The 17,081-nt window shown below is 48.5% G+C and overlaps 1 protein-coding gene across 1 annotated transcript in view; it reads right to left on the bottom strand.

The window, feature by feature from the left end:
* The window catches only part of TVP23A (trans-golgi network vesicle protein 23 homolog A), a 33,330-nt gene extending 17,862 nt beyond the window's left edge, over window positions 1-15,468 (bottom strand). Inside the window, exons 1-2 of the mRNA XM_081561086.1 lie at window positions 15,303-15,468; window positions 14,971-15,050 (exon numbers count right to left, since the gene is read on the bottom strand). Of these exons, the coding sequence (XP_081417212.1) occupies window positions 14,971-15,050; window positions 15,303-15,311 (89 nt within the window). The 5' untranslated portion in view covers window positions 15,312-15,468. The remainder of the gene's footprint in view (window positions 1-14,970; window positions 15,051-15,302) is intronic.
* Between the last annotated feature and the right edge of the window lie 1,613 nt (window positions 15,469-17,081).

The following is a 17,081-nucleotide window of genomic DNA, read 5'->3' as shown; positions in this document are numbered from 1 at the left end:
GGAGTAAGAAGTACTAATTGCATGGAGCTGCCAGGAAGATTACATGAGAATCACAGGCAAAGAAGGACTCAGTATACTGCCTGGTGGGCAGTGAGTTCAATACCCGCTATTATCAGAAATAACTGCATTTGCCCTGGTGACTAATCATTCCTGTTATACTATTGTATGACACGGTGCTTTTCCACATACACACCACCTGGCTCTCTTGCTCTTTTTTTTTTCCCTTTTCAAGGCGTGTGGGATCTTAGTTCCCCAACCAGGGACTGAGCCTGGGCCCTCAGCAGTGAAAGCACAGCGTCTTGGTCACTGAACCACCACCACCTAGCCCACTTGTTAAACGCAGACTCTGATTCAGGAGGTCTGGGTGGGGCCCAAGAGTCTGCGTTTTAATGAGCACCCAGGTGATACTGATGCTGCTGGTCCATGGACCACCCTCAGAGTAGCAGGAAATATAGGAAAGTGCTGTATTTGTTTCCCAGGGCTGCTAAAACAAAACACAGCAAACTGGGTAACACCAAGATCATGTTGTCTTAAAACCCATCATTTCATTGTGCTCAAAAAAAAAAGAAACAAAAACAAAGCAAAACAAACACCAAAATCTCTGTGTCTGCAGGCTTGGTTCCTTCTGGGGGCTCTAGGAGAAAACCTATCCCAGGCCCCCTCTCCTATTTTCTGACATCAGCTGGCACCGTTGGGGTTCCTCGGCTTGTATCGCCATCACTTCAACCTCTGCCTGCGTTGTTGCGTGGCCTCCTTCATGTGTCTGTCTTCATACAGCTGCCTTCTTTCAAGGACACTAATCATATGGGACTAGGGCCCCAGCCTACTCCAAGATACCCTCATCTTAGCTAATGACATCTGCTAAGACCCTATTGCCAGGTGAGGTCACACTTTGAGGCCCTGGAGGTGAGGGCGTCCACATATATCTCTTGGGAAGGATATAAGTCAACCCACAATACCTGCCTGGGGATAAATGAGCCCAGAGAACATAAGCGAGGCTGGAAAGGGACAGAAAGTCACTCTGCAGTTGAGGGGTCAGAAGCTCAGGGAGTCTTGAAGCTAATTGCCCCAGGCCTGGAGCAAAGAAGTAGTTGTGCAGGTGATGCCACTGCAAATCTACACATGCTGAGCTCTCCAGCTGCAGACCTTGGAGGAACCGTCTGCCCAAGGAAGGGTGGAAGGGTCATCTCTTCTGATTTGCACAAAGGTGCCCTACAGGCTAGCAGCTGCTCTGAGGGGCAGAATCTGCCCAGAGTTTCATCACTGTCCCACCTGTCAGCTGTCTTGTAGAGACCCACAAGAGCAATTGAAAGGGGACACATGCTTGGTGACAATAGTGACTCCCAAAAATACATCCACTAAGAGATGCTATTAATATCAGCCTTGCCTGATGCACTCCCTGGTCACAGAGCTGGAGAGCTGGTGCAGGAGACAAACCCAGACTGTGGCTTCTAAACTCTGTTCTCCAAAGGAGCCAGAGCTCCCTGGAGAAGTGATGCCTCTAGGCACAGATGGAGAAATGAATACAATAAGAAATGAACACAGGATTGGAACACCCCATATTACAAGGAAGCTGTCAAAAACTGAGAGCCAGGTCAAAACACTCAGAGGCCAACAGGTAGATGCTCCCATTGGCCAAAGATGGGAGAACCTGAACAGCAATAAGAATGTCTGAATCCATGAGTCATGTGATACTTATGCAAAAACCTCAGTGGTCACTTATGGGGGATGCTGGGGAACAAAACTCATCGCTTGGAAAATGGAAAAATGAAGGGTAAGCATGGGGCATTTATTATGCCTTTTCAGTGTACAGTATATCCTGCAATGACTAAATATTTGAAGAGGGGGAGTTTCTCTTTCTAGATTACTTCAGCTCACAAATGGAGATGGAATGATAGCGTGCTTAGAATGTCACCACACTGCAGCCCCAACACATTCATTCACGAGCAGCTGCTGAGGACAACCAGGCATTAGGAGCCCCCGATGGAAGAACTCATAGCTCAGCTGGTAAAGAATCCGCCTGCAATGCAGAAGACCCCAGTCCGATTCCTGAGTCGGGAAGATCCCCTGGAGAAGGGATAGGCTACCCACTCCAGTATTCTTGGTCTTCCCTTGTGGCTTAGCTGGTAAAGAATTTGCCTGCAGTGTGGGAGACCTGAGTTCGATCCCTGGGTTGGGAAGATCCCCTGGAGGAGGGCATGGCTACCCACTCCAGTATTCTGGCCTAGAGAATCTCCATGGACAGAGGAGCCTGGTGGGCTACAGTCCATGGGGTCCCAAAGAGTTGGTCACAACTGAGCGACTCTTCATCATTATCCCTGATCCAAGAGAGTATGTCAGAGGCTTGGAGTCAGTTGGCTGACTATTCCTTTGCATTTTGTAAAGTATTTTACTATCCTGAGGAGAGAGACATCTGTATTGCAATGCAGGGAAAAATGTGAGGATCCATTAACACAATCTGTGGCTGTTTCTGAGTCATTCTGAAAGCCTCCTTACTCCCATAATGAGTGAGGAGTGAGTCATTGACCATGGAACACCCAAGGCTGAGCCCCTGTGTGAAGAGAATTTCCTTCGGGCTGGAGTAGGGCCAGCCCCAGGCCATTACCCTTGGATTCCAACCCGAAGTTATTGAGCCAGTTTTGATTAAGGAGATGTCATCAGCATCACTTGCCAGAATATATGGCTGAGCCTCGCATCAACATCTGCTGTTGTTTAGTCGCTCAGTCGTGTCCAACTCTGTTGCGACCCCATGGACTGTGTAGCCCGCCAGGTTCCTCTGTCCCTTGGATTTCCCAGGCAAGAATACTGGAGTGAGTGGCCATTTCCTTCTCCAGGGGATCTTCTCAACCCAGGGATTGAACCCACATCTCCCACATTGCAGGTGGATTCTTTACCACTAAGCCACCAGGGAAGCCTGTTATCAATACCTACCCATACTATAATGAAGGTGAACACACACATGTGCACACACACACACCACTCCCTACTTAATCCGGAAACAGACAACCTAGAAAGATATGCCAAGTCGCTCAGAGCAGAATCACATTGCAGAAGCCTGTCACACCCATCTCAACACCTACTGACTCAGCATCTTTGGGAATGGAGACCCTGAAGTTTCCGTTCTTTGTTTGTTGAGTTCGCTGGGGATGCTGATAAGAGCTGAGATCCCTTGGGAATGCAGGCACAGTGACATGCATCTGGGACCTGCTGCCATCACCCTTCTCTGTCCAATCTCAAAAGTCCCAGCAGGTGGCAGAATTGGGACAAAGGTCAATTTAAGCCAAGTTCCCACGTGTGTCCCTGGAGTCCAGCCAGTCCAGGCCGCCAGCATCTTTCACCCTGGCCCCTTCACCGGCCTCCTAACATCTCTCTACTACCGTTCTTGCCCTACAGGCCACTTGACAGTCACCAGGAGCGTTCTCAAGGGTCAGTCAGATCATGGCTCTCCCCTGCTCAGATCCCTCCAAAGACTGCCCATCAAAGCAGAGCAATTCCAATTTCCCATCAGAATTTTCAAAGCCCCCACAGCTTTTCCCTAACAAATTTCCAACTGCCTCCTCCTCCCACTTCCCCACTTGCTACATCCTGACCTGGTTCCAACAATCCCTAGACTATACTCCCACCCCAGGGCCTTTGCACTTGCTGTTCCCTCTCCCAGAAGTCTCTTCCTGTGCATCTTCCCATGCCTGGCTCCTCTTCCACATTTTGGTCTCAGTCCAAATGCACCTTCTCAGGCCTTCTCTGAGCCCTCTAGAATCTAAACGGGCCCCCTGGACCTGGCCCCCTTTCTCATGGCACTTAGCACCCTCTGATGTTACTTTGTTTAGATATTTGCTGATATGTTCACTGTCTCTTCCCAGTTAAAATGTCAGGTCCATGAGGACAGGGACCATGCCCATCTAGTTTTCTCTGTGGTCCTTAGAACAGTGCTAGGCACACAAAGGTCCTTGAAAGGTGTCCTTGACTTAACGAATAAATGAGTGAGTGAAAGAATAAATCAGTGGCTCTCAAATGGGAAGTGATTTGTGGTCCCTTGCCAGCAGCGTCTGGAAATGCTTTTGGTTGCTGCAACTAGGGGGTTGCTTCTGGAATCTAGTGAGTAGAGGCCAGGGATGCTGCTAAACATCCTAGCGTGCACAGAACAGTCCCTGCAACAAACAATGTCCACCCCAAATGTCAATAGTGTCAACCCTGGAATAAATGAACGACGAGTTAAACACTCCTGGTCCACATGGTCAAGCTTGGAACATCAAGGAACCAACGTCCGACCACCATCTCCTTCTGGTCCCCGATGCCTTCCTCAAATGTGTGAGTTATGGTTCAGGAGAAATGTCCCTTGGGTGACTGTATTGTTGGCACTGCTTATACAGTCAATTTCATGTTACCAAGAAACATAAAGAAGGGGAAGTAAAGGAGATGGAGATGTAAGGGGTTAATTTCAAAACATGTAATTCCGTGTCCTGATCAAAGAGAACTGAAATTTGTCTAGTTCCTTGATTCTGCGGGTTATTTTCCTTGGTAATCGTGAACCTTCCTTAAAATTAAACAATCAGCCTTTTGCGAGATCTGCTTATGTGTCATTATTTCTATACTTTTAAAATAGATTTTAGAGTGGGGACAGGGGCAGCGTGATTTGTTGCACAAAGTTACGGGGACAGGGATCTGGGTGAGGGGTCCTCACTTATTGAGGCAATCAGACTTTCTAACAACAAAGAAAAAACAAAATTATTCTTCTTATCTGTGTGTTGTAGCACGATGTGTGTGGAACAATCAGAGATGTCCCTGTGTTGATTCTGGGAATAATGGACAGCCACGGAGGCGTATCTGTACCATCACCTGCCCTCTTCCTTCCTTGCCCCGCCACACCATCAGCTTCTCATGGGTCAATGTCAAATGCAGAGATCTCAAGCATGCTCTGAGTCCCCTTAAATGCAAATTTAATTTCTCTAAATCCAAACCCCAGAGAGCAAGAGAATAATCTAAACAGCGTTCTCAACCAGGGGCAATTCTGCCCCAAGGGCACATCACTTGGCAGAGTCTGGAGTCATCTTTGGTTGTCACAACTGGGGGAGAGGGGCAGAGTTACTGGCATCAAGTGGATGGAGTCCAGGGAGGCTGCTAAAATCCTGCAACACTCAGGACAGCCCCAAGAAAGAACTAGCCAGTCCCAAGTGTCTACTCCAGTATCCTTGCTGGGAAAATCCCATGGACAGAGAAGGCTACAGTCTACAGGGTTGCAGAGTCAGACATGACTGAGTGACTGAGCACACACGTGTATCAGTGCTGAGGGCTAAGAAAGCCTGCTCTGCAAACTAGGAGCAATTCCACACTCTCATCTACACAAGGAAAATATGAAGGACTCCCTGGAAGAAGCAGACGATGGAAGGCCTGAGACTGCTGATCCCAGGGCAGTGCCCGTTCCCAAGAATCCCCACCTGGATGAACACCTGCTCCCTGAAGCACAGTCTAACCTAAGATGCCACTCCAGAGCCAGATCTCATGGTTCAAATCCCCACCTTGCAACTTCACAGCTGTGTGACCTCGGGCCAATCCTTCAGCTCTTTCCTTCAATTTCTTTCATCTTGAAATTAATTAAAAAAAAAAATCACAGTATTGACTTCATAGGTTTGTGAAAAAGTGAAAGTTGCTCTTTCGTGTCCAACTCTTTGCAACCCCTATGGACTGTAGCCCATCAGGCTCCTCTGTCCATGGAATTCACCAGGTAAGAATACTGGAGTGGGTTGCCATTTCTTTCTCCAGGGAATCTTCCTGACCCAGGGATCGAACCTGGGTCTCCTGCATTGCAGACAGATTCTTTACCATCTGAGCCACCAGGGAAGCCCCCATAGGTTTGTAATACAGCTTAAATGAATATTATGAGTAAAACAGTGAGAACAGTGCCTGCGTATAGTGCTAAGCTGCTGCTGCTAAGTCGCTTCAGTCGTGTCCGACTCTGTGCGACCCTATAGACGGCAGCCTACCAGGCTCCGCCATCCCTAGGATTCTCCAGGCAAGAATACTGGAGTGGGTTGCCATTTCCTTCTCCAGTGCACGAAAGGGAAAAGTTAAAGTGAAGTCACTCAGTCGTGTCCGACTCTTAGCGACCCCATGGACTATAGCCTACCAGGCTCCTCCATCCATGGGATTTTCCAGGCAAGAGTACTGGAGTGGGGTGCCATTGCCTTCTCCGCCTGCGTATAGTAAGTGTTTGCTATTATTTTCCACTTAATCTAACTTACCCTTAAAAGCAGCCAAGAATTTCATCTGGAGCTCGTTCTGAGGAACAGCTTTGCATGTCTATCATAGGAAGATGAATGGACAATGGGACACTTCTTGAAAGACAAAATGTTATCCTACTTGAGAAGCTAGGCGCAGATTTTGATTCCACGTGATTTCTGCCTTGGGTCCCGGCCCCACCAACAGGGGACTCCCAGTGGTGCCTGAGACCAGAGAGTAGCGTTCCCCTCTATTTAAGGCCCACTGGGCTGAACGAGGACCAACCACGGAACACTGACCAAACCCCACCAGCAAACCAGCCCTGACAACTAAGACCATCCTCAGATCTAATAACTCTGCCTGGAGCAAGAGGACATCATCCTACTTTGGATGGGAATCCATCAGAAGTCACAACATTTGGGTCCAAATGAATTTTGTGAAGACAGGGTTTTGAAAGCATAAACCAAACTTTCCATCCGAGGGACAGTCTCCAGCTCCAGGGACAATCCCAGTGTGACATCCTGTTGCAACTGAGGACCTGGCTCCACCCCAGCCCCGCCCAGAGTCAGGACACCAAAATTACACTTATGAACAGTGAATAGGTACCATTTATGAAGGACACACAAGGTGTCAGTGGTCCCGCTGGCCTCATTAAACATATTATACTTTCTTCACCCAATTGAGTCCTCCTCACACAACCTGTGAGGGAGCTAACCTCATCCCCATTTTACAGATGAGAAAATAGAGGAGGGAGCTGCAGAGTCCCTCAATGAGATGAAGATACTATGTTTCCTTCTGGAGAACCAAGTAAACAGGTGTGTGTGTGTGTGTGTGTGTGTGTGCGCACGCGCGTACTCAGTTGTGTCAGACTCTTTGCGACCCCATGGACTATAGCCCTCCAGCCTCCTCTGTCCATGGAATTTTCCAGGCAAGAACACTGGAGCAGGTTGCCATTTCCTACTTCAGTGGATCTTCCTGACCCAGGGATTGAACCCATGTCTCTTGCATCTCCTGCATCGGTAGGCGAATTCTTTATCACTTCGCCACCACATATGAAAGCCTATTTGCATCTTGTGAGGCTGTCTGCCAAGTCAAACCCACAACCACAGTTAGTTGGCTGGGGAATGGTAGAGCCAGGACCCAATAGTGGGTCTGTCTGAACTTGAGTCCAGGTTCCTCCTGCTCCTCAAGGCCACTGGAAGCCCAGAATACTCACTAAATGTTTGTCTGCAACACAGCATGGCTAAAACATGGTTACCGTCTGGCCAAGCAGTTTGGCTTCTAGATTGTTGCTCAAGAGAACTGAAAACATATATTCAAACATAAACTTGCACCTGAATGTTCATACGTGCGTGCATGCATGCGTGCACGCTCAGTCGCTCAGTCGTGTCCAGCTCTTTACGACCCCCTGGGTGGTAAGTGACCCCCCCCCCCCCCCGCAGCCTTCCAGACTCCTCTGTCCATGGGATTCTCCAGGCAAGAATACTGGAGTGGGTTGCAATTTCCTCCTCTAGGGGATATTCCTGACCCAGGGCTCAAACCCACTTCTCCTGTACTGGCAGGAGGATTCTTTACTACTGAGCCACCCGGGAGGAACCCACGTGAATGTTCACAGCATTATTCATAAGAACCAAGAGAGCAGAAACAACTCAAATGCCCATCAACTGATGAAGGATACAGAAAATGTACTCTAGCCAGACAATGAAATATGATTCAGCCATAAAAAGTAGTGAAGGACACGCCAAAATGGATGAACCTTGAAAACATTATGCTCAGTGAAAGAAGCCAGATAAAAGGCCACATACTGTATGATCCCATTTACATGAAATGTCCAAAGTAAGCAAATTCAAAGGGATGGAAAGTAGATTAGTGGTTTCCTGGGGCTGGGGTAGGGGAGAAATGGGAAGTGACTGCTTGAAGGGTCCAGGACTCCCATCCAGGGTGATGAAAAATCCTGGGGCGAGACAGTGAGGATGACTGTACAACCTTGTGGATATACTAAAAACCACACTGAATTGTATAAACTGTGAATTTATGATATGTGAACAACATTTCAGTAAAAACATATACCATACACACAACATGATACCAAAAGCAAAGACAGCAAAAGTAAAAATCATAAATGCAACTACATAAACTTTAAAAATCTTGTTCATTGAAGGACACCATCAATAGATTGGAAAGGTAACCAATTAAACGGGAGAAAACATTTGCAAATCATATGTTTCATAAGGGCTTAATATCCAGAATATATTTAAAAATTCTAACAACTGAACAACAACAAAAAACCCGATAACCCACTAAAAAACAGGCAAAGGACTTTGAATGGACATTTCTCCAAACATGATATGCAAATGGCAAACATGCACACAAGAAGCTCAACATCACTAATCATTAGGGAAAGGCAGTCAAACCTATAATAAGACACCAGCTCACATCCATCAAGATGGCTACTCTGAAAAAAAAACAAAATTAAAAAAACAGAAAACAACAATTGCTGGTGAGGATGTAGAGAAATTGGAAACTTGCGCTTTGCTGGTGGGATTGTAAAAAGCTTCAGGTGTTATGGAAAATAGGATGAAAGTTCCTCAAAAAGTTAAAACCAGAATTACCATATGACCCAACAAGCCCACTTGTGGTTATCTATCAAGAATTGAAAGCAGGGTCTTGAAGAGATATTTGTACATCCATGTTCACTGCAGTAATATTTAGAAGAGCTAAAACATGGAAGCAATCAAAGTGTCCACTGACAGATGAATGGATGAACAAAGTGTGGTCTGTACACACAATGAAATGCTCTTCAGCCTTTAAAAGGAAGGAAATTGACATATGATAGAACATGGTGAACGTTGAGGACATTATGTTAAGTGAAATAAGCCAGCCACAAAAAGACATATTCTCTATGATTCTATTTACATGAAGTATCTAAAGTTGTTAAATTCAGAGACTTTCCTGGTGGTCCAATGGCTAAGATTCTGTGCTACCAATGCAGGGCGCCTGGGATGGATCCCTGCTCAGCGAACTTGATCTCACATGCCGCAACTAAGAGTTCGCTTGCTGCAACTAAAGATCCTGCATGCCACAACTAAGACCCAGAACAGCCAAATAAATAAATATTAAAAAAAAAAAAAAGACTCCATGCTTCCACGGCAGAGGGTGTGGGTTCGATCCCTGGCGGGGGAATTAAGATCTCTCACGCTGCGAGGCATAGCCAAAAAGCGAAGAAAAAAAAAAATTAAGTTGTCAAATTCAGAAAGACAGAAGGGGTTGGGAGGAGGAGGGAATAGAAAGTTGGTATTGAAGGGGAAAGAGTCTCAGATTTGTAGATGAAAAAGTCCTGGAGATCCGTTTTACGACAACATAAATATATTTAACAGTACTGAACATTCAGAAATGGTACATTTTATGTTGTGGGTTTTTTTCCACACTAAAAAAAGTAAAAAAGAAAAAGAAAAAAAGAGCAGCCCACTGGGGGAAAACACACACAGCATCACTATTAATAACATTTCCTCTACCTACGCAGGTGTGCTACAGAGTCACATCCTTCGTTGATTCAGCAAGGTGCTCTCCCCACCACACTGCACTTCACTAACCTGGAACCAGGGACGAGAAGGGAAGGGACCAAGTCTCTATCCCCAGGGCTTAGCCAGCACCTATACACAGATGCTGGATAAACAGGTACTGAACAAACCGTACAGCAATCACATAGGGAGATCAGTTTGGTACAGGTACCCTCTTTTCACAGATGGGTCAGTGGCAGCTTAACAAGGCAAGATGAACACTGTCCAGAATCACAAAGCCAGCAAGCAGTAAAGGAAGACGTAGCCCTGAAGTCCCAGACTCCTGCTACAGGGCCCCTTCCATAATCTCACCTCCCTTCAAAGTCAACCTGGAATCCATTTTAACACGGAATTTACAAATAACAATTCTCACCTGATACTAGTGAGCCTTAACTTGTTTGGATTATGGGCCCATTTGATAATGTAATTGAAGTCTGAGTCCTTTTCTTAAAGCAGCACACATGTGAAACTTAGATAATAGTTTCCAGAGGGTTCCTGGACCCTGTGAAGCCCATCCACAGGCTCCAGTTAAGAACCCCCTTCTCCATCCTGCTATCTGGGTGACCTCATTTATGCTCAGGATTTAGAACTATCTCTATTTTTTTTTTTTAATTATAGTTGATTTTTAGTCAATCCTAAAGGAAATCAGTCCTGAATATTCACTGGAAAGACTGATGCTGAAGCTGAAGCTCCAATACTTTGACCACCTGATGCGAAGAACTCACTGGAAAAGACCCTAATGCTGGAAAAGACTGAAGGCAGGAGAAGAAAGGGGGAACAGAGGATGAGATGGTTGCATGGCATCACCAACTCAATGGACATGAGTTTGAGCAAGTCCAGAAGTTGGTGATGGACAGGGAAGCCTTGTATGCTTCAGTCCATGGGGTCGCAAAGAGTCGGACACGACTGAGTGACTGAACTGAACTGATAGTTGATTTACAATGTTGTGTTAGCTTCAAGTGTACATCAAAGTGAATCAGTTATACATATATCCACTCTTCTTTAGATTCTTTTCCCATATAGGCCATTACAGAGTATTGAGTAGAGTTCCCTGTGCTATAGAGTAGGTCCTCATTAGTTATCTATTTTATATAGGAATGAGTGAAAGTCACTAAGTTGTGTCCGACTCTTTGCGACTCCGTGGTCTGTAGCCTGCCAGGCTCCTCTGTCCGTGGAATCCTCCAGGCAAGAACACTGGAGTGGGTGGCTGTTTCCTTCACCCGGGCATCTTCCCAACCCAGGGCTCGAACCCAGGTCTCCCGCATTGCAGGCGGCTTCTTTACCATCTGCGCCACCAGGAAAGCCCTATTTATGATAGTATTTATATTTATATATGTAGTATGTATATGTCAATCCCAATTTTCCAATTCATCCCTACTCCCTTACCCCTGGCAAGCATAAGTTTGTTTTCTACATCTGTTACTCTGTTTCTGTTTTGTAGATACATTCATTTTTACCCCCCTTTTTTTTAGATTCCACATGTAGGTGATATCAACTGTATATTCTTGAGCATCAGAATCAGCTAGAGATGCCCATCCTGTGGGAATCCGGTTGAGCAGGTCCAGGGCTGGACCAGAAATGTGCATTAGGCACATCAGAGGATTATGGGATTGGAAGTGCTCAGGCACACACAGGTCCACGACCTGCTACCCCCCAGATCTCTGAATGCAGCCCACGTGACCTCCCCTCCGCCCAATCAGATCCAACCTCTCTGCCCTGCAGCCAATCAAACTTGGCCATTAGAGCATTCCACCACAAGCCAACAAAGACAACCCTAGGCTCAAGGTCTTTCCCGCATAAGTGCCCTTCCACCTGGGTCCCAAGGCCAGAAGGCTGGGCATCACCCTTGACTATCCCCATCTGCACCACACATCTTGATCACCACCAAGGCTGGCTGGTTCTGCCTCCTCGGTGCCCTTCCACTTCCCTCCACCAGCCCTGCCAGCGCCCTGGCCCAAGCTCCCAGCTTCTGTTTCGTGACTTCTTCTGCCCTTACCATCCACCCTCTATCCTGTAATCCTGATCACGTCACTGCACTGTGCAAATTCCAACTCTAGAATCGCACTGTCCAATACGGTAGCCATGTGTGGCTATTAAAATTAAACATTCAAACTTCTCTCCCTTAGTCACAGTAGCCACATATCAAGTGTTCAACAGCCTTGTGGCTGGCAGCTGCCACACCCAGACAGCCGTGATGTAGAGCATTCCCAGATGTTCTAGTGGACAGCGCGCGTCCCTTCCGGGTATGGCCCCAGCCTCTGCTCAAACTAGTTTCCAGTAAACCAGTCTCAACTCCTTAAGCTCTTGCTCTCCTCTCTAAGCCGTTGTGTGTGCGCTCACTCCATGTCTCTTAGTTAACTCCTACCCATCCTTTGGCCTCGACTTAGCTGTCACTTTCTCCCCTGGTCAGCATAAATGCCCAAGCTTTTGCCAATCACAGCATTTATTTTTTTTATATTTAAATGTATTTATTTTTATTTGGAGGATAGCTGCTTTACAATATTGTGTTGGTTTCTGTCATACATCAACATGAATCAGCCATAGGTATACATAAGTCCCCCCCCTCTTGAACCTCCCTCCCACATCCCACTCCATCCCACCCCTCGAGGTTGTCACAGAGCCCAGGTTTGAGTTCCCTGCGTCACACAGCAGATTTCCAAGGCCTATCTAATTTTACATTTGGTAACGTATATGTGTCAACGCTACTCTCTCAATTCATCCCACCCTCTCCTTCCCCCTCTGAAATCACAGCATTTAAAACACTGAATCATAACAGCCACGGGCATGCCTATACCCTACACCCAACACCAGTGGTTTCCAACCCGGGAAAGTCTGCCTCCCAGGGAACACTTGGCACTGTTTGCAGACCTCACTGGTGGGATGCTCCTGGCATCTGGTGAACAGAAGCCAGAGATGCTGCTAAATATCCTAAATGTACAGGACATCCTCACAACCAAGAGGAACCTGGCCCCAAATGTCAGCAGTGTCGAGGCTGACCATCCCTGCTTCAGACCAGACCACGCCATAGAGGTAGGGGGTGTGTCCTGTACACCACGTGTCCCCAGCCACCAGCCCAGAGGTGGGCATATAGGAGGAGCTCAATGAAGACTGAGTCAGCTGTAGTGAGGTGAATGAACCTAGAGTCTGTTATGCAGAGTGAAGTTAAGTCAGAAAGAGAAAAACAAATGTCATATATGAACGCATATACATGGAATCTAGAAAATGGTACTGATGAACCTATTTGCAGGGCAGAAATAGAGACACAGCCATAGAAAACGGACTTGTGTACACAGCGAGGGAAGGAGAGGGGGGGACGAATTCAGAGAGTACACTGACTTATATACACTACCATGTGTAAAACAGACAGCTAGAAAGAAACTGCTGTATAACACAGGGAGCTCAGCTCGGTGCTCTGTGATGACCTAGAAGGGTGGGCTGGGGCAAAAGGAGGGTGGTCCGAACGGGACGGGATATATGTATTCTTACAGCTGAGTCATATAGTTGTACAACAAAAACTAGCCCGACACTGTAAAGCAATTATCCTCCAATTAAATAAAAAAAAAAAAAATCACTGAACACATAATGAGTTTAGATGATCCAGAAGATATCCCAGGATTCCAGTACTCTCACAGTATCTTTCCTCAAAGACAATCATTGGTCACTATGGTAGGTTGAATAATCCCTCAATCCAGGGCCCTAACTGCTGGAAACTGTGAATGTCACCAAGTTGTTATGGCAAAGGGGCCTCTGTGGGTGTGATCAAATTAAAGATCTTCAGGTGGGAAGATTACCCTGGATTATCCAAGTGGGTCCGTAAATGCAACCATAAGTAACCCAATAAGAGGAAGGCAGAGGGAGAATGATACGAGGAAAAGGCGATGTGAAATAAAAGTGAGGCTGGAAGATGCTACAATCCTGTCTTGAGAGGGAGAGGAAGGAGTCACCAGCCATCAGACCACCGGAAGCTAGAAAAGGCAAGAAATGGATTTTCCCCTAGAACCTCCAGAGAAAGTGTGTCCTGTGGACACTTTAGTTTCAGCCCAGTGAAACTGATTTTGGACTTCAGAACTGTGAGAGAATAAATCTCTGTTGTTTTAAGCCAACGCTACATCTGGCTGGGGGCTCCCCAGATGGCTCAGACGGTAAAGAATCTGCCTGCCAATGCAAGAGACGTGTGTTCGTTCTCTGGGTCCGAAAGATCCCCTGGAGAAGGAAAAGGCAACCCACTGCAGTATTCTTGCCTAGGAAATCCCGTGGACAGAGGAGCCTGGTGGGCCAAGGTCCACGGGATCACAAAAGAGTCGGATACGACTGAGCGACTAAAACGACAACAATATCTCACCGGCTAGAGTTGAAAGAGGGACAAGAATAAAAATTCAAGCCCTTGTCCACCTCTCCAGCCTCCTGCCAACCCCTGTCTTCTCCCCCGCTACCCTCCAGACACAGTGGCTTTCCTTTGACCTTCCAAACACAGCCCCGGGCCCTTAAACCTGCTTTTCCTTCCTCAAGGAAGGTTTTGGTCCGAGCCTCCCATGACTGGCTGCCTCTCATCACTCAGTTCAGTTCAGTTGTTCAGTCATGTCCGACTCTTTGCAACCCCATGGACTGCAGCACGCCAGGCTTCCTCGTCCTTCACTATCTCCCGGAGTTTGCTCAACTCATGTCCACTGAGTCAGTGATGCCATCCAACCATCTTATCCTCTGCTGCACCCTTCTCCTTTTGCCTTCAATCTTTCCCAGCATCAAGGTCCTTTCCAATGAGTGGGCTCTTTGCATCAAGCGGCCAAAGTATTTGAGCTTCAGCATCAGTCCTTCCAATGAACAAATATTCAGGGTTGATCTCCTTTAGGATTGACTGGTGTGATCTCCTTGCAGTCCAAGGGGCTCTCAGGAGTCTTCTGCAGCATCACAATTAAAAGCACAAGGCAGCTAGCCTCCCCAGTGACTTTCTCTTTCATCACCCTGTTTTCTTCCCAACTCTTCTCACACTAATTACCTTGTTCACCTGTTAGTCCCCTTCCCCCAAGACCACAGACTCCAGGAGGGCAGGACCCTGTCTGATCTGTCCTGGGTGTGTTGGGAGCCGGACGCCTGGCACACACCAGGTACTCAATACATCCTGAATGCATGAACAGTGAATGAATAAATCTGCAGCACTGAGGGGTGCCTGCCCAGCGACTCGGTCAGAACGCACCTGATCTTGGCTTTTCGAAACGCCAGCTCCTCCTCGTTGCCAAAGTCCAAGGACACATCCTCAGTATCATCCACCAGGGCCTGAGGACATCAATGGCGGGTGACAGGCCCCTCCCAGCGGTGCACAGGCCCTCTGGCCACGACCCTCCCTGAGGGCGGGGCCCCTCCCCTTCTCCACACTCCCGCCCACTTGGGGTCCAGCGCAGGCCCAAGCCCCGGCTCCCGCATCCCTCCCCCTCCTCCTCCTCTTCCTCCCAGCTTCTCCCAGCCCTCCGGAAGGCTCTCAGCATCCTTGCCACCACCCTCCCATCCCCGGCATCCCCGCGGCCCTACCTGCTTCATCCTTCCCAGAGCCCACCTGGAGCCCACAACCCAGCCTCCGGCTGCACCTCTAGCTGCGGAAGGGCTGGGACGCCTGGCGGGCAGCGGCGGTGGGCGCGGGGGGGAGTCGGAGCCCGAGCCCCAGGGTGCAGCCTCCTCGCTGGTCTCCGGTAGGGGCGGGGCGCGCGGGCCCCAGAGCGCAGTCGCCGGCGGGGGAGGTGGGCTCGACTGCCCGGGCGGGGGCGGGGCTTGGGAGGGTCCCTCTGCCCCGGGCTCGCTGGGAACACCGCCTGGGAGAGAAAGCTGACGCCCAATGCAAGGATGGAGGGTGCAGAAGGAGCGGCGGCAGAGAGGGGACGATTCGGGCTCAGAGGCGGACTCGGGAACCCAGATCGGTGATCCTGCGACGAGTAGAGCGAGTGGGTCAGTGAACCAGGTGGATGTTCCATAGATGTCGACCGAGGGAGGAAATGAATGTCAGTGCAAGAATGAATGTCAGTGTTGGGCAGCCTCTCTCAGGGCTGGAGAAGGCCCGTGTTTCCCCAAACACTCCATCCCAAAGAATTCCCGAGGGCCATAATTAAAATCAATTTCCCAGGCCAGCCGGGGAGATTCATAAGGCATGGAGTGGAGTCCTGGATTCTGCCTTTTAACAGGTATCTGCCTTTTAACAGGTGACTCTCCTGCAGCTGTGGCGTGGGTCCCACTGCCGCCCACCGTGACACTGCCTTCATCCTGGTGCCAGACACACATTGTGGACAGAGTAACTATTATTAGCAGTAATAGTAGTGTTTCTGCTTCCCTGGTGGCTCAGTAGTAAAGAATCTGCCTGCCAATGCAGGCGATGCAGATTTAGTCCCTGGTCAGGAAGATCAGCTGGAGAAGGAAATGACAACCCACTGGAGCATTCTTGCCTAGAAAATCCCATGGACAGAGGAGCCTGGCTGGCTACAGTCCATGGGGTCCCATAGAGTCAGACACGATTTAGGGACTGAACAATAACAACACCAAATGGATATGAAAGCCTTCCCAGTTATCTCCCACAAAGGAAGGCTTTGTCACCTGATAGCTTTTCCTGGCCCGGGACAGGGTCACTCCCCTCTACTTTCTGCCCTCTCCTCCTCCTGGCCACCCACCTAGGAGCAGAGGTCAAAGAGTCTAGATGCCAAGGCCCCTAGTCCTGCCCTTTGCCCTCCTGCCATGGGCAGTAGGGACCTGTCTTCTATCCCTGGTGACTCAGAAAAGCGCTGGTGGTTTCCAAGGTCCCGACACAATTGACTCCCTACTGGTCCCTGCAGGGGTGGCTGCCAGGAAGGAGGGGTAGGGAGCAGAGGTGCAAGAAGGTACCTAAGCTCTGAGCCTTGGGCAGGCAACCCCCCCCCCCCGTTACCTAAACTGATCCCACGAAGGGTCTGCCAGGTGTGTGTGGAGGGGGGGTACTTTCTCCTCAGATGCCATCTTGGGAGTCAGGGGGTCTGGGTGGGGCCTGAGAGGCTGCATCGATAACAGCACTCCAGTGATGCTAATGTTGCAGGCTTCTGGACCACGCTTTGAACTGTAAGGATCTCAACGACCAGAGAGCTTCCTTGGTGGCTCATCAGTAAAGAATCTACCTGCAATGCAGGAGATGCTGGTTCAATCCCTGGGTCAGGAAGATCCCAGAGAAGGATATGACAACCCATTCCAATATTCTTGCCTGGGAAATCCCGTGGACAGAGGAGCCTGGTGGGCTATAGTCCATGGGGTCCCAAGAGTTGGACACAACTTAGCAACCAAACCACCACCAAAGCC

The sequence above is a fragment of the Giraffa tippelskirchi genome, chromosome 13, assembly GCF_054371585.1.
Source record: "Giraffa tippelskirchi isolate mGirTip1 chromosome 13, T2T-mGirTip1v1.2.pri, whole genome shotgun sequence".
NCBI classification, from domain to species: domain Eukaryota; kingdom Metazoa; phylum Chordata; class Mammalia; order Artiodactyla; family Giraffidae; genus Giraffa; species Giraffa tippelskirchi.
The sequence above is the reverse complement of the archived record's forward strand: the minus strand, read 5'-3'. Positions and strand labels throughout refer to the sequence as shown.